At 38.6% G+C, this 21,144-nt stretch overlaps 1 protein-coding gene across 4 annotated transcripts in view; it reads right to left on the bottom strand.

The window, feature by feature from the left end:
• Positions 1-21,144, bottom strand: part of ETV1 (ets variant 1) — a 64,596-nt gene that overhangs the window by 4,046 nt on the left and 39,406 nt on the right. For all 4 annotated transcript variants that reach the window (XM_010180139.1, XM_010180140.1, XM_010180142.1 and 1 more), the window contains 5 exons: positions 9,718-9,785; position 9,047; positions 7,220-7,288; positions 4,046-4,215; positions 227-328 (listed from right to left, as the gene is read on the bottom strand). In XM_010180139.1, the coding sequence (XP_010178441.1) occupies positions 227-328; positions 4,046-4,215; positions 7,220-7,288; position 9,047; positions 9,718-9,785 (410 nt within the window). The remainder of the gene's footprint in view (positions 1-226; positions 329-4,045; positions 4,216-7,219; positions 7,289-9,046; positions 9,048-9,717; positions 9,786-21,144) is intronic.

Genomic DNA, 21,144 nt, shown 5'->3' with positions numbered 1-21,144 from the left:
ATAATCATGATGTGCATTGTGTGAACTAAAACCACAGACCTTTTTTTTTACATAGAAAAAAAATAACTTAAGGCATATACTGGACCTGGTAGGTGAAAAAGCTTAGTGTTTGCCTAAATAGATGAAAAATGTACCTAAGCAATGCAGTCATAAGTACTCCTTTTCCACAGATTTATGAGTTAACATGCAACATTCCAGTAAAATTTAATACAAAACTAGCTCTCACCTTTTGCATGATTCCCTTTTCATAATAATAGCGAAGTGATCGGCTAAGTTTATCATAGTTCATAGCTGGCCTATTTTTCTGAATCCCCCAGCGACGTGCCACCTGTCACAAAAATGGATTAGCATTGATTTGTTAAATGCATTTAACAAGCAGATCTTATAATGAGATACTTTATTTGGGGATGGAGGAGGGGCAACCCTGCAGGTGCAATGAATAAACACAAGAGAAAAGGTTGCTGTGACCTGAATTTCCCATGTACTACTATGATTTTTAATTGGATACACAGTCAACCACTAAACTTGAAACAAACTTACTTATTTGCAAAAGTGGTGGGGGAGGTTGTTTTTAATAAAGAAAAGCAATTAAAAAAATAAAGCCACATAAATAAATGATAAACAAAAAATATTTTAAAAGTACCACCAGAAAACTTTCATGACAGATAAAAACTTTTCTTCAGTTTGATACTGTGGATAACTGTACTACTCTTTTGTTTTCCTTTCTGTCAGAACACTAAGTTATATTAAATGCACATGCATGCACACTTAGTTCACAAACTAATACAGACTGTACTTGGAATGACAGAGATGTTGAGATTATTAGGAGGTACAAGTCAAAAGCCAACTCCCAGCCTTAAATATTACTTCAGGAAATAAAATGAATTATCAGAGGAAGCAGGGTAATCGCTTGGAAGAACTATATGGTAGTTTGGAGAATGGATCAGAAATTTCGTAGCTGAAGTTGCATAATTTCCTTTAAAAAATACTTTTAAAAAGGGAGTTGCAAGCAACTTGTGAAGCCATTTCATAGGGAACAATATGCCTCTGCTCTCACTAATGCCTTTACGCTTCCCGTTTTATGGTCAAATGTAGTTCTGAACAAAGAGACCTTTTGTTTAGAGTGCTTAACTGCTTAATCTCTACCTGAAATTATAACTGGCTGTTGGTGACATTTCAATTACTGGCTGTACAAATGATTATCATGTCACCAGAAGGAAAAAAAGTCAGAGCTGATGAACTCTTTAAAGCATAAAAATGTTTGAGAGGTGCATATGCATACAACTCTGGAAAAAGGAGAGAGTAGCCAAGCACGTTCTCTGCATGCTGCTCTACGAAACTTTCCCATAGGTGTCTGGAGCCCTTTGATGCAAACCATACATGACATGCAGCACTGAGAACTGAAGGGGACTAAATAACAGGAGCAAAATCCATGACTTTGATCTCCATCTGGACAGTAATTTTAAAAATTTCTTTTGAAAGCATTATATCCTTTCAGTGATGCAGCTTTTCAGACTTAAGTAAATTATCTCTGCTAACCTCAGCTATGTTATAGCTGTATTGAAACATACCTCCAATCATGTCAATTTATTCCAGCTGTAGATTTGGCCTAGATGCATAACCTTGACTCGCCTATTCATCTTTGTAACACATGCCTACATCCCTCTTTGTTTTTTTTTATGCCAAGTTTTTTTCTGCATTAATCAGAGTCCTAGAAGTCCCCAACATAACAGACTGGCATAATAAATAAATAAACAGCAAAGACAACTGCAAAAAGTAATGGTTGAGAATTTGTTGTATTGTGTGGTATTATGACAGTCCTAAATAAGCAAGCAGGTCCAGAAGAAGGCTTGGTAAGCGAGTCTTCCTGTCCCTGAACTGCACTGCATTTATCAAAACTTACTCTGTGGAAGGGATTAACGCTTCTAGCCTTCCACCCCACCTTCCTGCTGTCCCTGTGACAAAACAGCAGAAATGGACCTATGACCAATTCTTAGCCTTCACAGTTCACACTTACCTATTTTCTGCATGAACTATGGTGCTCAAAGAGCTGATACATATTCATTTTTGTTGTTACCCTTTCTACAAGGACATAAAGCTCCAGAAAGGGATGGGATGGAAAGGTCATGTCATTGATATCCTAACCTGCCACAGCTGAACCAACAAGCTCTTCAACTTCCCTTCAATTTACACTTGGCAACCAACAGAAGCCTGCAACTTCCCATAGGCTATTCTTATTTTAATCAACAGTTTCTGTCAGATCCATGACATCCAAATGAAAACAACTCAGGCTCCTTTGTACTATCTAAGAACACAAAAGAGTGAGGCAAGTTTCAAGTAGCCTGCCTCCTCCAGACCTTGGATGCAGTGCTGCTCAAAAACTGAAAACAACTGCTACAAAGTCAGACAAGCAGATTATTTGGTTAATTTAAATCAGAATATCCAATTCCTCTGGGAATGACACAATAAGGAAATCTTAAGGTTCTGGTTTGCTACTTTCCCTTCCTCAGCTAATAACATCTATACAGTTTTTGCACTATCTGCTATGAACCATTTTTCAATAAATTTCTTTAATCTTGAAAAAACGTGGTCATACTTTAAGGACAATACAACACTAAGAGGGTAGAAAATGCTGAGACAAGGGTAGGGGGGAAATTAAGATACGTCATTCACCAAAATAAAACAAAAGCTTTTCCAAAGATTTCACTCTGTTCTGGGCCAGGTCATACAACTAAGAAGTTCGTGTAGCCTGCTCTGCCTTGCCAGCAAAGTTTCAGTATCAAATGAACTGTTCAGTGGTGAAATCCTTGGATGCACAGTGCCAGGATCTGTCACAGTGACTATCACTAGTGAGGGGGATGCTCAGATGAATGAGAGCCAGCACACAGGTCCTTGCAGTAACCTGCTCCTCCAGCCAGACAATTGTGGGAAGAAAAGGGGCATCAGTCCTGTCACCATCCCCAACTACTCTATCATCCCCTTAGGGCTGTTGACAGATGATGTAACTTAAATACAAGAAAGCTTTCAGATTGTTTATACCAGCAGATGGATGGCAAACGGCAGAAATAGCTGGTGGAACGCTGAAGCAGCTTTACACCCCCGAAACTACCTACTCAGCTGTAACTCAGTGGGGATCCTGATGGAAAATTTCCTGTGGTCTCCTCTATTACCCAACCCTGCTGAAGGGGCAAAAAAGTAAACCAGAATGATACTGCTTTTTAGCAATCCTAATAAAATCCTCCACGTGAGTATCACAATGAAATGCATGCACACCAGATTTTCCAACATTTTTCATGGCTGTTTAGAACACAGGATAGATTACTTAATGTTACCTAGTCCAAAAAAGTTTACGTAATAAAATGTTCAATTTATCACACAAGTGAACTAAGTCATGCTTCAGCAAATGTTCATGAATACAAGTAATTTTATCTACCCCGCAAGTCCTTCATGGTTCAGGAAAGCTGTGCATGTGCATGAGTGTTTGCAAGCCTAGGATCTAAGCATTGCACTAAATCTAATAATACAGATAAGCAGGAAGACTCCGAAAAAGACTGTAAAAAGAAGAGGGATTTATATAATTTTGGTGGGATTTTACAGCCTAACAATCTTAATTTCCTCATTTGTAATCTGTCAGACTTTCAGTCTACAGCCTAAAAGATCCAAGTTCCCACATCTTCACACTGAAGAACACTTGCTGTTGAAAGACTACTCAGGGACAAGTTTTCAGAGGATTTTGGAACACAGCTCTATCCATGAAGTGGTTCTGAAAAATCTGGGCCCCATAATTAATGCTGAGTATCTTGTAACTCTCGTACTTGTGATATTTTTAGTATTTTGTGAAACTGGGAAATTAAGTTTATGCTTAACCACACCTTTGTCCTAACTGAAGCACTTCCCTTTCCACTACCTTTTCCTTTCTGTCACCCTTCAGAAGTGCTACTACAGCAAAATATGGAAGGAAAACAAAGCCTAAGTTCAAAGGAGCATTATTAAATTTGCAGGAAGGGGCAGTGAATGTCAGGGCCATGCATGCTGTCTGACACACCTCCTCTGGCTCAATCAGCTTGAATTCCATGCCTCGGCCAGTCCACGCTATGAAGTGAGAGTTTGATGGGTCATCAAGAAGAGCTACCAAGAACTGCCACAGCTGAAGGGAGCCTCGCCGCTGATACGTGGGTCCCTCACGATACATGCCTGGCTCCTGTTTGACGTCACCTGCGCAGAATTGCAACAGCGTTAGATGAACAACGTGGAAAGAGCATCATCACTTGGTCCGCCAGATAAACTGGCAAAGCAATCATTGGGGTAAATAAAACAGAGAGAAAGAATTCTTACTACCCAGTCACCCATAAATGCAACAATCCTCTGCTGTCTGCTGTTAATTGTAAACACTCTTACAATAATATATTCACACACTAAAAAGTACCTGAATTCAGTCATGATTTATGAAAGTCTCCCTAAGCCTATCTCCATTTACTTTTGTTACATGCAAATCTCGCTTGCAAACCATTCCGCAATATCCTCTATCTGAAAGAGCATGAACTATTTTGTAAGCAACTCTGATGTCTGAAGTACTGCGCGTGTACACTATATTTTGCACAAGTCCCGGGTTTGAAAATGTAATGTAAGCTTCATAAAGCTGCAAAACCCTATTGAGTGAAACTGCTTTTGCATGCAAATGCTTCTGAGGAAAATCTGACGAAGTATTTGACTTGGACTTAAAAAGCATGTGCTTTATGCATAGGTATGCAAATCCTGCAGATATGCGAGTTCCTCTGTGGCATACTGGACTTGCATATAAGCACATTTTTACTTTTACTCATATCTACATATTAGATTAGTATTCCCCCTGAAAAGCAGTAAGTTAATTTTTCAAAAATTTCAAATCCAGAGACACCTCTTCAAAAACAGTAATAATATTCTGCTAGCTGTTCCACAAACTGCCAACGAAAGACCATCCTGCTACATCCATACTGTGTCTCTGTTCTTTCGAAATCATATTCATACCAAACAACTCATGCAAACAACATTTTTTTATCTGCACACAGTGACAGAAATCCTTGATATGCTGGTAAAACTCCCCATTTCAACTACCAGAACAGCAATACTCTCCAATAAGCAGTGTGACCGATTCAATACAGAAAGCCAGGGCTTTACATTCAACCACAACATTAGGATGTTCTGATGGCCATTACAGAACGGCTCCGTGCAGTTAAAGTAAGAATAATATTATTAAAAATGGAGCACTTCCTTTTGTAATCAGGAAAGAAAATTGAGTCAATAGCTGTGGAAAACAAATAAATCAACACAAGGCTTTTTGGTTTATGTGTGGTTCAAGTTCCAGTCCTGAAAGGGCACCTTTTTCAAGGACAGGATTTTTCTTTTAATGATAGCTGAGCAATGCACAAATAGCAAGTGCAGTATTAGAGAGGATCAGATTCTTTGCCTGTGCTGATCTTTGATTTCAAATGAAGCAGCTCAGAATCCACTTCAGAAACACCACAACTAGCTCTGGGCTTATTCCACTTCTCCTTTACTGGCCAAAACATGATGACACATTTGCTATTTTTTCCTCAAAAGTCATAATGCTACAAGTATAAACACACTTATTTATATCACAACATCAATCTTCTAGAGCACAAGGTGTTCTCTCATGCTGCTTCTTCAGTAGAAGCTAGCAGCAGACTCCTTGCTTTGCAAGCACACATTATTTCCAAACATTTCTTTCTCTGACTTTATTTGTATTTCTTTTCCATTTTCATTCCCTTCCCTGCACAAAACCCAAACAAACAAAAAAGATTTTCAAGAAACACACAGACAAACGCTGCTCCTGAAGTTTTAACTTCTTGTAGTACAGGGTCTGATCCTGTTCGCATAAATGTAAATATTAATTTGTCAGTAGTACTGAAAACAGATCAGGGCCACAATCGTTTCTGGAGAAGAAAAACCCGGACACAATGTGTAAAAAGGAGAGGAAAAAAAAAAAAAAGTGGTGCATAGATTCCAAATCCAGGATATAAGTAGATCTTCCGTAAATCACCTCATCAGTGAAAGTGTCAATCCAGTGACAATGCAATAGTGGATTGAGTAATCTTCAGTTAGCTCTAATATTATTTAAAATCCTCTGTTTATTTCTTGCTATTCTTTACTAAGCCCCAAATGCATGTGATACCTCCATTTGAGTAAAGTATAATTCTTCAGGTTACTCGCATTTTAGAGTCTCCCATTCTTCAACAAACATGACAAATTCTGCTAGACACTCAATAGTTCTGTAATCTACATAAGTGATTCTCAAAGGACAACAAACAAAACAAAGCGGGAGAAAAACTCCAATAGTTCTCCAGCTCTACTTTTAGCTATGGTCAGATAGCTGTTCATAGGTTTATCAGAAAGTATCTAATCTTTCCTGCTAAAATAAATAAAGCTGGACAAACACATACTAACACAAAGAAGCCACTCTACCAAATTTAAGTAATTGATCTCCAAATTACTTCCCAAAGTTGCAGACTAACAGAGTCACTTTACTTTGTCTATAATGCAATAAAACTGAAATCAACTGAGTCACACCAGGAAACTGATTTTACATCAGAGTGACTGAGGATAATTTCGGCCATTTATTTCACTTGACCTCAGAATCCCTCTTTTAAAAAAATATGCTTTAATGGGTAGTGTTGAGAAAAGACCATTGATTTGTTACCAGACCCACTGAAAAATAAACCACTAGTACAAGGTTTATGTAGTGCAAATACACTGACACGAACACAAAAATGCTCTATACACCCACGCCCATTCATCACCTCACAGACAGCAGGACAAGAGGCTTAATCCTCAGTAAAACCAAAGCTGCTGCTTTCTCCACCATTTTGTTAATTATAAGAACTGCTTTCATTAAATCTCAAACAACAAGTGGTATGTGATCATCAGTGCAATGGAAATCCTCCTATTACTTCTCAATAGTACAGGAACTGAGCTCCTCTGCCACAACTCTGGATACACCATCTTTCGCTGGCAAAAGTCAAACGACATCCTCTTGAAAAGGAGACTTTGGTTTCAAGAGACAAAGGTCAGCTTTGGTTGGGCGCACCACAAATGGTGTGTTAAGGAATACTAAATTGGAATGTTACTGAGCTTTTTTGATCAGCAACAGAGAAAAGTTCCTCATATCTTCCTTTTTGATCTCCCCACACAAGAAAAAGTGAGAGAGATGTGTCATACATACCCTCAAACTTCTCTGGAACAACGCAAGTGTCATCATAAAACTGCCTAGGTCCCTTTTCATACATACAGCCTGTAAGTTAAAAAAAAGAGAGGTGTTTATATAAGAGATCCATGGAGAAAGAAGACATCATAGGCTTAATGCCAGAGGGAACACTAAGTCATGGAGGAGTCCGATTAATATCCCACATTCTTTACACACCACCCAATTGTAACGTTTTGGACTCCGTATAGGGGTGTTTAATTAATGTGTGCATTCCCAAAAGACTGTTAATCTCCACCTGCAAAAATGAAAAAGCCCCCATTTTTCTTTATGATTTATTCCAAAATGTTTGTCTCATTTCCTGTTTGAACTAGCATGGCTTTGACTTTTAACCATTAGTTCCTGTGGGTCTTCTCCCTGCGAGACTAAAAAAGTCCTACTCAATATTTCCTCCTCACACTCTTAGAAGTCACCCCCCTTGATGTTTCTTCCAATTAAGATCCTTCTGTAGCACTCAGTTTTTGTGATTAAAAGGCACTCTCTGCAACCCTGCATTCTTTCTAGCACTCTCTTCTGTACACACTCCTACTTTCCAGTATTACTTTAATTTTTTGCTTAACCAGAACTGTATTGCATGCCAGTATCCACCTCATCAGTGCTGCTTAGTGAGACAAAACATCTCCTCCTCCCCTGCCTCCCTGTGACCCTTCTTTTGACTGTGGAAATATTACAGAAGGCCTTTTTGCCATACGGTTGCAATGTTTGGCTGGGCTGGTTTCCCACTGTGAAGCCTATGAGGAGGAGACCCATCTCAAAATCATTTTTTCCAATATACTGTTTCCCGGTTTCATAGGCCTGGACTACATTCAGCATATTAAAAAAACACTTTGTTTAATGTGCCCAGATTACCAAACAATTCAAATTGCGTTGTGTGACTGCCCTGTCCTGCTCGTTATTTACCACTCTGCCTATCTTTGTGCCATGAAGTTATCTATTAACTTTGTTCCGTATCTTTAGTAAAAATGTTGAATAGCAACACTCCTGGTATCAATTCCTACAGAACTATAGTAGAAACAATCCATTCAGGGATGATGATTGCCCACTGACAGCCACTTTTAGATCTGTCAGCTGGCCAGGTCTTAATGTATTTAATGTGTACTTTATTGATACTGCTTTGTGCTAACTTCTTAATCAGAATGTCATGCAGTGGCAAACTGAATGCTGTAAGTCCAACTATACGATATAAGTATCTTTATCAATCAACCTTTTAATCTCAGCAAAGAACAGAATCAGATTTGACATGACCTTTATTCCATAAAATCGTGCTGACTGATTTCCAAATACAAAAAACAAATATTTATCGAACATCATTGCTTTTTCTACGTCATTCATAACAATTTTACCACCTTCAGGTACTCATGAGTGCATAATATGGCCAAGATTGTTTTTCTCCTATCTGTCCTGTGACTGAAACTCAAATCTGTTGACCTCAAATCTGTTGACCTCAGCCCTGTAATTTGTGGATTTTTCCCTGATGTCTTTCACCTCCCTTATCAAGCTTATATACTTCAAATAATTTCATACACCAAGATTGTTACAGATTTCCATCTCCGGTTTCACCCTTCTTGTTAAACACTACATTTTAGATCCATTTTCTGCATTTATTCCACCTGAGAAGCAGTTGGGATTTTAGACAGATTTGTTATCTTTCCAGTTGTATCTTTTCACTAGTGAATGAAGTCTTACTACCAAACTTTGATTCATACACCTGTCTAAATTCTCACCAGTGTCAAAACCAACTTCCCTCATGTTTGTGAAATTTGCCCCTTGGAAGAAAAACAACTAAACCCTAAACAAACAAACAAAAATCATGTATTGACAAGGAAGATACACCAAAGCAGGAGAGTGGAGGATACAACCTTTTTTTCAGGGGTCATTCTTATTCTTAGTTCTTCTGGCCTCCTTATTTTTAATACAAATAAAATGCTTTTACTCTGAATTATTAATTCTGGCAATGATCTAAGCTCTGCCCTCCTCAAGTCACTGTGAGTTTCAGTATGTACTGCATGGCTTTACAATTTGGGCCTATGCAGCACCAATATGTTGCAAAAATTGTAAAAAAAAAGGAAAAGTCAAAAACCTTCACTGAATTTAAAGTACAAAATGGATTACTTAACAGTTAACTGAGCCTGTCACACCAGTAGCCTGGAAAATGTCACTTGAGTAGAATGGGTGAAATGGATGATTTTTAAAGCGTCTCTTCCTTTCAACTGCTAGAGGCCTTGAAAAGCAAAATGAGTAAATTCATAATATAATTGCTTCTATCCTAATCAAACTATGGCATTAAAAGAAGCTACAGAAAAATCAGTGCATCAGAAATTCAAAACTGGGAAGGGAAAGAAAGCTGATGTGAGTCTTTCTAGCAGCAGAACTAAACCAGTGAACCCCAAATCCCTCCGGGCTTTTTAGTTTTTTTACGTTTCTCTTGTACAAAAGCGATACATAATAGAAAACTTAACTTCTGTTCTGTTTGGGTGAGCCAGGAAGCCTTCTTGCCTCATGTAAATGGAATGGCAGCTAGGCACTTCTGAAAGGAGAAGATGACAATGCTAGTCAAAAGACTGTCTGGAATTAAAAGTGTGCAGGTTATCAATGAGACAGGCTGCAGGCAGAAAAGCAACAAAAAAGATGCAAGTTACAGTGAGGGGGAACCTGTAATCACACAGTCAGCCTTTTGGAGCAGCATGCACAAGGCATGGTGGAGGAGAAAATCGTAATTCCAGGATCATAGATCTCATCTAACATAGGCACTTGAACTCAAACCCTTACTGCAATCAACTTTGCTAATAGCTGACTCCTATGACAATTACACTTCAGACCATTCATAAACCAAAAACTCCACAAGCACTCTCTGTGCTTGTATAGCTATTTTTGTAACTAATTCAACTCAATGTTTTTAATCAATTACACAGAAAAGCCTGTCAATCACACTGAAGACTTATAAACTCTATATATTAATACCAGGAATGTCAGAATGAATTCAGAGTAGGTTATTGCTTTTTAGACTCTGGGTAAGGATTTGATGGGTTAATGACACTTTTGGAAATTGCCAAGCATTTAATCTAGGAATTCAGATGCATCAATTTCACCTTCCACCTGTACATCCTAAAACGAAAAATGACACACAGCCCCCCAAAAAAATTTCTGTGCACATTCTAAGTAATACAAACATTTATTTTCCATTCCCCATCTTTAACCTGCAAGAAGAAGGAGAAAAACCAAACAACACTAATGAAAATGGTGTTCTTTAAATGTCTTTCTATTTTTCCCCTGTGTGTCTTGCACTGTCCCCAAGTAGCCACATCCTGTGCACAAAGACTTGCAAACAGAAATACACCAGAAATGTTTGTCCTCCTAGACCATGTTTAACCCACTTCTTGGATATCAAAAGGCTTGCTTGACAAAGTCTATTTGATCTTGTGATAAACTCCTACCCTAAGCTATGCAATCTGTTACCAGTAACTTGTAACTCTTTAAGAGATGCAAACAGAGGTCAAAAGAGCAGACATTATTTTTCCAGCACTGCCTACAGACTCTTTCAGACTGCAATTCCAAATTTCACTGTTCACTGACTAGTGATGAGTATCAAAGATCTGGCAGGATAAGAAAATGAAGTTTTACACTGACTTCACAAAACAAGCGAAACACAGGGCAGCAATAGTAAGTTTCCTTTAACAGCCCACAGTCTCTCTTGCACATCTGGGCCAAACTCTTCATTTCCTCCTCTCTTGGAAACGCTCAATGCCTGCCTGCTCAGGCCTCGAGAATCCCTAATGTCTCAGGCAGCTCTTCTGAGCAGCCACAGGAATCGATGACTCACTGATCACCCCAATCAAATATAGCCCCATAGACCAGAAATCAAGGCTACAAAAGTAGTGGTTCACCTGCAAGGAATCACTCATGTTACCAAGTAGATTGAATTTTAAGGAGAATGGAAAAATCTATGTGGAAAAAAAAAGAGGAAGCTGTAGAACTGAAACAGATGCTATTTTCTATTTTAGGTAAAAATTCACTAGTATTGGCAGCAAAGCCCTTTTCGACTCATGAACTCCACTCCTGCAAAGTGATACAGCAAAGTATACGGAATAAAGAATTATGCACTCATCCAAGAACTCGAGTTCTTAGCCAATTTGGGGTTTCATCTCCCATGTTCCTAAGTCAATTATAATTAACATCTGGAGTCTTTTTAAGGCAAGCATTGTTTGTACCAACATTACTTAATCTTCTGGTTAGCTTGTGCTTAAACAGTCCACAGAGGACCGAAAAATACAGCAAGGAAGAGTTTATTTCTCGTAAAGTAACTAGAGTCTTGTTATCCTAAAGTGCTATCAGTTAATTTATGACTATCAGAGTGGGTCAGACTCTAATCAAATTGTAGAAACATTTCCAAAGTGATTATTCAATCAAATGACTAACATGGTTAATTAGGAGCCATAAACATTGCTCTGAAGTTCATCAAAGTAATGACTTGCCCAGAAAAATTACTGCTAATTAAATTGCCTGCTGCTTTCATTTCTACCTTATCTAATAAAGAGTCCAACCAATGAAATTTAGCATTGCAGTTTCAAATTGTACTAAATGCTTGACTAAGACCCAGAAGTATTTTTACAAGCAAAGCGGAGCTACTTCAAAAGAAAACATTTTAGTGCAGAAATTACAGAGCAATTATGTATTTTCTTTTTCTTAAAGCATTGTTTCAAGACAACAAGGAAGACAGAAGTAGGCACAGAATACCTGCAGAGCAGGATCCAAGTGTTTGAGGTGGCTGATTCTACCACCTTTTCACAATTTTTAGTCTTTGAAGAAAAATGTGCCTGCATTTAGGACACATAAGCAGCTCATTTCAGACTTTTAATGAAGTAATATTCATTGTAAAGTTGTATCATTTCAAGAACAGCAGAGTGCCTTTAAAAAAAAATCCCCAAATAAAAATATGGAAACATTAAAAAATTAATTTATCTTTTATTATTAATTTGGAATACTTAGATGTGCTTCTTCATTACTCCTCCTGCTAACAGCAACATAGTCATCTTAAAGCAGTCAATATGGCATCATGTTGGTTTGAAACCATTTTTTCCCAGTAGGTGTTATTTTAGAATTATGTGTAATCTAGGCACTGCAGAAATGTCTTCTCATCTGGGACTGTCATGGAGAGAAATACTGAAAATAGGCTCTGCTGTGCCTTAATAAAAATACATCAAAGCAGAAAAAGCCCAGACTTCCTCAGGACAAGAAAAATCTGCTACTGAATTTAGCAGGCACAGGTTCTACGTTTCATTATTGAGTCAGATACTTGAGTGGTCCCTTGGTATGGAAGTATTTCATATTAATTTAAAGGGCTATGTTGTCTCAGCCCTGTACAACTCAAAGTGGGCAAGGAATGCTTAAATCCTCTTTTCTCATTGTTTTTCAGAGATCAGGACCAGGTTTCAGACCCCCAGTCATGCCCTCCACAGAAACAGAATTTAAGCCCGTGTCCCTAGCCAAGTGAGGCACAGGGAAGACAAAGCTTCTGCAGGCAATGGGATGAAGTGACTGTCTTCTCCTGAATGAAGTAGAGCAAAGCAGGAACTGGAAGCTTGAACCAGGATTTATTCTTCAGCAGTTCCTTACACAGCCTTTCTAACTAAGGGGTACGTTGTTACGTTACACTTTTATCTCTGAATTACTTTTTAGTTCACTTCAACAACATTACCTGAAGATTTGGAGGCCGGGGACACTACCCACATGCATGTGACAAAGCAGTGTGATGTAGAGGTATTGCATTACATATGTGCATGTGCAGAGAGAGACAGGGAGACTGAGGCTTAGAAGGCACATACAACCTGAAACAGAGTGGGCGAAGAAGTTGAGGCACCTGCCTGGCCTTGGTCTCCACATGGCAGCCTGGGTGAGCAGTACGGTGTACTGGTGAGCAGCCTGCTAATGAGTCACTCAAATTCATCAACTCCTACATGAAACTTTCTTACTGCCCTACAAGTGTAAAACAGAGTAATCACACTAAAATTGGAACCTTCTTACTGTTTGGCTGCCTCCTTCTCCAATTTACGCTTTATTACCAACTAAGTGATATTAAGAACCGTTCCCAAAAGGAATTGTTTCCAAAGGAGCTGTTCCCCAAAACTTTGGAGGGACTTCACTGGCAGTGGATACAGCCAGTCCTCTAATTTAACTTACACCATATCCTCCTCAATGGTCCTTTTGGTCTGAAAAGTAATTACACAGGTTTTGGCTTCTATTTCAGCAATTCAGAGTTGGTATATCCACACAAAGAGACTTAAATGTGCTGTGTCACTTGTCTTCCCATAGGCAAGAAACACAGCACATGCAGAGTCTTTCCCTTTGTGCTACCAGGCACAAGAAGGGCCCTCACAAGCCCCTGGGGTAGCTGGGTGGGTTTCCAGGTACCCCTCACACGTGCCAGCCCGATCTGGTGCTGCAGCCATTGTCAGTACAGTGGGAGAAGTATTTTACCAAGCACAGAGACAAAGGTAGCCTTTTTTTAAAATAAAACATCCATGCTAGAACACATCATACTTTTGGGCTTAAATTTAAAACATGACAATCACACCGCAAGTAACTTCTCTGTTCGTCAATTTCCAAGAGCACTGACAAACTGTTTACAGAAGAGTGCTCCATCCACCACTGAAACACATTTAGCTTCACAGTGGAAAGCAGCTGTTCACCACCACTGAGCAGCTCTGACCAGCTCAAGGGTGAAGAGCAACAAGGAAATCACTGGAAAACAGACAGGGCTCTTTAGGTAAGAAAGGCAGTTTTTAAAACTAGATCGCAATGAGTGGTTAAGGTGGCACCAGGCATCACTAGGAAAAATCTCTGATCTGTGTTTTGCAATAAGAAGTACCAAATGATTCTTTTTGATCATGAAACCTATCATTTTGTAAACGTGCAGAACACATTTAGATGGAAACTCGTATGTCTCTCCAAAAAGAGACATCCAGGTAGAAATACTAGAACTAATGACAATCTCCCTATGCAGGAATCGCTTGAGCTTATTTCACAACTCAAATGCTGGTGGATTAGGTTTTAGTCCAACCACCTTTAAAAGCACTATCCCTTCAGAAGCTATGCAATTACAACAGATTTACAAATTGGTCAAATCCTGACAATACAAAAGTCAGCATTATTTTTTCATTAGCAAGTTTAGCATAAAAAATGTAGGTGTGCTGAAGTTACATGGGTGAAAACAGAGTCACTATCTTCTCTAAAACTCAACCTAAAAATTAAGTATTCTTTTCTGAAATCACTATGCATTTAAAAAACATTCAGAATGGAAAGTTTTGTTCTTAATTTTGTCTGTCACTACCCTTCATACCATAAATTAGGAAAAAAAAAATCTAGATGTATATGCACTTATATATAAACTTAAGTTTAATTTCTTACATCTGACTTAACAAAAAGCTACTGGAGAACTAGATTTGGCTGCAACAGCTCAGGTCTAAGTGGAATTATTAAACACATACAGAAAGAAAACCTTAAGCGAACAGCTTCCTTTCCACAACTTTGGTTTTCAGATCTATGACAACATCTAATGCATTTTCTGAGACCAGATGTCAACAGCCTGTCTAGGCGATGCGTAACTTTTTATACAGAACAGGAAAACAAAGGCTCATACATTCAGCTCTGAATTGAAATTCCACATGGAGCTGATCTTTTGAGCATACTTTAAAATAATGTATTTGCTTTTATTAACCTCAGTAACTGTAAAATGTATTTTAAACATTGCTTCCCTTTGAATTGAGCAAAAGACAGCAGTATTTTCTCTCTCCCTCACTCCTTTTGTTGGTAATTTTACTGCAAAAAAAGCTCTGTGTTGCTTTTTCTCCCCCACCCCGTCCCCTGCCTGTAAAATCGAAGTTGGACAAACACTGCACGGCTGAAGTGACATATTTGAATGGAATTCAGACCAACCAGTTCCTGTTTATGTTTCTGATTTGAGAATGTAGCCTTCTCATTCACTATACATTAGAAACACACCAAGGCCATAAATGGTGTCCGGTTACAGGCAGGCAGGGCCAAGGAGCATTAATCATTACTTTAAGGCAACTGGCAAAAGCAGCAGCTGAGGGAACACTACACCCTTCAGCTCCGCATAAATGGACATTCCAGGGATTGGTGTGTGTGTGGGGCTTTTTTTTTCCCTTCCTTTTTTTTTTTTTCTCCTTCAGCATCCATTTTATGAATGAAACTTCAGGCTGCACAGAGTCCATTCATATAATAGCCGTGCTCACAGGGCTCAGTCTCTCGGGATCAATCGGTCTTGGGTAAGGCTGATGTGATTGGTTTAAGGCAGGCTTCAGTCTTCCATTACTGATTTAAAATGCAGCCTGTGTCCATTTGACCTGCGTTAATGCACAAAGAGTAAATCCAGACTGCGCTCTCAATCCTCAAATCAAATCATTAGCCAGTGCCACTTACTGTAACTGTAGATTTAGAGGATATTTATCCATTTCTTTGAAAAACAGGGACTGCAGGACAATTTTTCTGATCGTATTGTCTTCTTTGAAAAGAAAAATAGATGTATGGTCTTCTTTCTTATATGCTCACATTAACTTGGTATTCAGGTTTTCCTTTGTTCATGAAGATCGTATTACAAAATGAACTCTGTGCTAACTACAGATTTCTTTGTGACAGAATTAGTGAACAGAGGAAATCAGCTAGATAGGAAGCAAGTGAAAAGTTAAAAATCTGCCTTTCATAGCAATCTTCTTAAGTTCAAGCTTCCCAAGTCTCCCCCTCAGATGCCTGTATATTCTACTGTCATACCATCCAACAGCAGATTTGCGTTTATGTGTTTTAAGAACAAGTACAAAGTGCAGCACAGCTTAACTACTGAACAAAATCTGTGCTCGTTCACTGAGGCAACACAGCAAAGAAAGCTCCTGCAACAAAAGGGTGAAATATTTTAAACCACAGAAGTGAGACTCGGGAAAACTGCAAAACCAAAAACGAGGCGGGGAGACTTCTTAAACCAACTGAACTAAAGAGCACGCTCCCCTCCATTCTCCCCTCCTGCCTTTATGCCAGCTGGATTTTCATTGAGAACTGCTGTGTAAAAGAATTTCTTTAAGGCCGTAAGGAGACGTAGTTTTGAGATGTGCGTACTGAAGCACCATATCCAGGAAAAGGATGGAGACAGCTTTGTTCCACAGAGCATTTTATGTTCAAAAATACTGCAAATATTTGCAGCCTGATTAAAAAAAAACACAAGTCTAGAGAGAATTTGAGGAAAAGATTAAGCAGCTGCAGGATTTATGAAACAGGATCTCAACAACGAGTCACACAGACAGACTAAGAGTATACATGCAAACTGTCTACAGAGATTTAGAGATGGTACATTAATACCAAGGAATTGTTTAGGATGAGCCAAAGAGGTGCAGCTATGAGCAAGGGAATGGAACTGATCAAAGGGAAAATTTAGGCTTACTATCAAGAAATATTTCTTAACTGTGAAGTCTATTAGTCTGTGAAATAATCTCCCAGGGGAATAATTGTAGTAATAATACTTAGCACTCATATGGCGCTTTACATTTTCAAAGCACTATACAGAGATTAGCCAATATAATTAAGAACAGCAGTAGAACCACCACGAGTTGTGTCATTCTAAATGCTGCCCTGGTCAGTGCACTAGAGAATATCCTGGAAAAAGCAAACCTGCACTCACTCTGACGGATAGCTAAGATTTCCTTTTTTTTCCTTCATACTAGCATCTCCAAATATTTAAACTTCACCTCCAAGAAGTATAACAGAATATCCAACTGTTGTTTATAAAAAGAAACGAAAAAAGGGCAATCTGCAAATAAATATACTTCCAAGAAGTATTTTTTCCCTAGAAATTTTAACTGAACACATTCTCCTGTGTTGTTCTGCAAAACCCCAAATTTAAGGACATCAGCTCTCTAGGGAAGAATATGCGACTAGCGATCTTTTTCCACACTAACTTGCATTGATTTGCTTTTCAGAAAAACAACACACCAGGTATTTTAAAGGACTCTTGCTTTTTTATTCTGTTCCTGGTCATTAAGCAAATACACATTTATAACGTGGATGGTAGAAAGCTAACAACATCCTATACCTGTAAGAGCAAACGTAGGAAGTTAAGAAGGGTCATAATTACAACTTCCTGGGCAACCTAGATACAACTCCTTTGTTGCAAATGAATGATGATACAGCCTTTTGTCTCCGCACTCCAGTCTCTTGAGTGCACAGCTGAAAACTCTCTGAAGGAGGGAGACCCATGCTGTAAACAGCTTTGCAGGTGGAGCCCCCTGCTTCATTTGTTACAGAGCCTGGAAGTTGTGTACTTAACGAGGCAGAACATTTCAAGAATGGAAAAGATGACCTCAAGATTAGTACAGCTGAATGGTCAATTTGAGGCCCCAACAAAGCCCACTGCAGCCCCAACAAAGTTTTCCAAAGTAGTCATGTCACTTCTGCCAGATTTTTTTGTACTGTGCATTTCTTGTTTTTGCAGTGCTTACACAGAGACCGTAATCTGATGTTCCCATATTTCTTCACCTAGAAATACAAAAGCAGTCCCTAGGAGTTCAGCTTTGAACATATGTAATCAACAATGTTCTTTAAAAATTATCCAGTCCTAACTGGGTACACAAAATAAACTGGTGTTTATATCTGTTGTGTGTCTCTGCCTCTGCTCATCTCTTTCCAGAGGGGCAGATCCCCATTCATTCTCACATGTCAACACAAGGTATTTATTGCATCAGGAATTAAAGGGATGAGCTACTCAGAAAGCAAGACATGGATAGTTCAATCTTTAAGTGATGCGACTAGTTTTGGAGGAAGATTTTGGGAGCGACAGGGCAAGAATTCAAATCTTCTAAGTTCTATTCAAGTGTATTAATCATGAGGCTACTCTGAAATCTAATGCTAAGAATAGCCCTGCTAATGCTTCTTAACTGCTCAGGAAAGACTGAATCTATCTAGATATCAATAGGTAAATTCCTGGCAATCAGTAATAAGTATATGCAAGGAGTAATTCCTCCTCTACTCAACTCTAACACCACCATGCAACAAATTTCAGTTACCAAAGATGTGGTCACAAAACAACTTTCCAAGGAAAATAACTATTTCAATTGGGCAAAGCAAAATATGAGATTTAAACTTAATAATTTAAGACATAATTTTAAAACCAATTTTTAGTATTAATTGATACACTCATAGCTAGAGTCATACCTTAGTATATTTGCAAATACACTACATTAAGTAGGAAAGATCAAGCCTGCAAAGATCTTACTTAAAAATAGGGCCCAGAATAGATGAGGTATCTCAAGTCTGGCCTTTTCGTTTAAGTACCTGAATTCATGAACTGAATTCTAGAAGTGCTAACTGTACAGAAACGTCCACTATTAGCCCTTGAAAACAAAGGTCTTGGGAAGCCTTCTAGAGTATATTCATTAATGATGCAAAATCTCAAAGCTCTAGATGTCCTTGGCTGCATCTTAGTGCTTAAAAGTTGCTAGATCTACTAAATACATCTGACTGGCAGCCACGTGAAAAAAAAAAACCTGTGGCAGAAAATAAAGTCTGATTGATTGAACATGTATGATGCACTGTGACTTCTAGAAGTGCGGATGGATAAGGAAGAGCTTCTACTCTGTTGACATTTTTCTTTTTCCATTATCTCAAACATTCTGCAGTAGAAATTGCATACCTGCAATTACAATTACAACTAATTGATCTGCCATTTCCCATGTCATAATTAATGTCATGTTTTAATAGAGTTATAATCACTCCATAGTAATGCTTTTCATTCACCAGCTTCCTACAAAGTATAAAAGTATAGTGCACAAAAGCAATGAACTTTTATGAGGCTCTTTCTAAAACATCCCAAAAGGAACATCTCAGTGTATTACAATGAACTTTTTAAATATGTTTCTATATTCTTATTTGAGCTGCAATAAAATACCATGCAAAAAAAAAAGACTTTTCACTCTGGCATTCCTCTCTCCCTGAATATCCATAGGTGAAAAATGAAATCAATGATTCAGTGACAAATACATTATGTTTCCTAAGGGGTTATTTAATGTACTCTTAGCAAGGATGGAAAATGATGGTTTCTAGAGAACAGATGGTAACAAGACAAAATATCAACAGACCACAACTGCTGACTGCAATTTATGGAGTGTACAGATGTGTCAACTTAAATGCAGTGATTCTGAGGCCAATAAAAGTACTTCCTGATACCAACAGATTAATTTTTCATGACCACTGGTTACACAGCTATTACATTTTTAAAAACTAATTATTCATCTACAAAAGAAACAAAAATTTTGCATTAATGTAATCACTATAAAGTGGAATGTTGTTCTTGCTGTCACAAAAAAAAACCCCAGGAATGACAGGATTGGACACAAGTTTGCACATCTTCCTTCCAGAATAAAATTTCCTGCTTTTTTCCATGAAGAATATTCCAAAGAAAGATGAACAACAGCAGCCAACCTAGATTTAAAAGTAACAGTATGCAATAAGGAGATTCCACTTCCGAGCCAAATATGAAGCATACTTACAAAAGGGCCTTTTTCAGCCTTTAACTTAGCAGGATGAATAACAGTGCTTGTGAAGGTTGCAAGGGACTGGCAGTGCCTGAAGCTGCAGTCCCCCATTTATTATCCATTACCACATTAACTATGCAGACAGTCTCTCTCACGCTGCTCTGTAAGACTAAAGATACGCGACTGCCAAAGCCATGCATCTCGGAACCTTCATCCATGAATGGGGTTGAGCTTTAGATTTGATCCTTATAATATGAACTCATTTTCATCTTGCCTTATACTTCATCCTGGAGAAACATTTCCCCTCCCTGTATAGATCTAACTCAAATTTACGTACGGATTGGTTCTTTGCTTGTCAAGAATAAGAAAGGAGAAAGAAGCTCTACTTTCAAATTCCCCTGTTCTAACGTAGGGATCAACTCTAAAACAAGCACTTTACGTTAACGATACCACAAAATACCCCACTAAGTAGACAATGTTGAGTTAGTTACAGAGAAGATAACAAAACCTAGCCCTCCACCGTATCAAATGGCAAGATAGTTCATCATGGGCTAAACTTTCAAAGGAGACTTCAACTCAGCTGCCATGTAGCCTTTGGGAAATAAACTGCAAAAGCGTCTAGCCAGGGACTGAACCAGCAGGAAAATACTGCAGGTACGGCAGCACCCAGAAGAGAGAGTCAGACTTATGGCAGAGAGGGACACCCATTCCCTCAGCCCACCTCAGCGTGCGTGTGTACAAAAGCAATTTACCCTCCTCTATAAGTACAGTAAGGAGTCACTGAAATCCCTCCCTTTCAACAGTGTGGCACACACAAAGTAGGACAGAGGCAGAGACTGAAGAGAAGCTGTAGAAATCACTTACACCAAAACTGGACAATGTGTTTTGTTTGCCTTTTCTTGGCTCCATACCGATCAACTGTTTACCCCACCTAGCCCAATCCCTGCTGTTTTAATCCCTGCTTCTCTCCATACCACTCTTCCAGCTTCCTTTTCCTTGTTACTTAGTACTCATTACTAAACTCCTATTTTGCTTCCCCAATTCTCTATCTCTCTTCTCCCAGGTATAATGTAAATATTATGTTTAAATCACGGCAAACATCTACAATGTCATTCCCTTGATTTATGTTTTTATTCCTTCTAATGCTTATCTTTTCTATTTTTACCAGAAGCTATTGAGAGCAGGCTCTGCCACCACCTCCTCTGTTTTGTACTGTCCATAGCGCAATAAGGCTCTATCCTAGTTGCCCTATAAGCACAATCATAATAAACATTATTAATAGCAACAGCGTATTCTCTACATCAGCAACCTGGCATCACAGATTATATACCTCCACAAAGCACAGCAGTATGC

Source organism: Mesitornis unicolor, unplaced genomic scaffold (genome assembly GCF_000695765.1).
Source record: "Mesitornis unicolor isolate BGI_N332 unplaced genomic scaffold, ASM69576v1 scaffold31222, whole genome shotgun sequence".
Classification (NCBI taxonomy): domain Eukaryota; kingdom Metazoa; phylum Chordata; class Aves; order Mesitornithiformes; family Mesitornithidae; genus Mesitornis; species Mesitornis unicolor.
The sequence above is the reverse complement of the archived record's forward strand: the minus strand, read 5'-3'. Positions and strand labels throughout refer to the sequence as shown.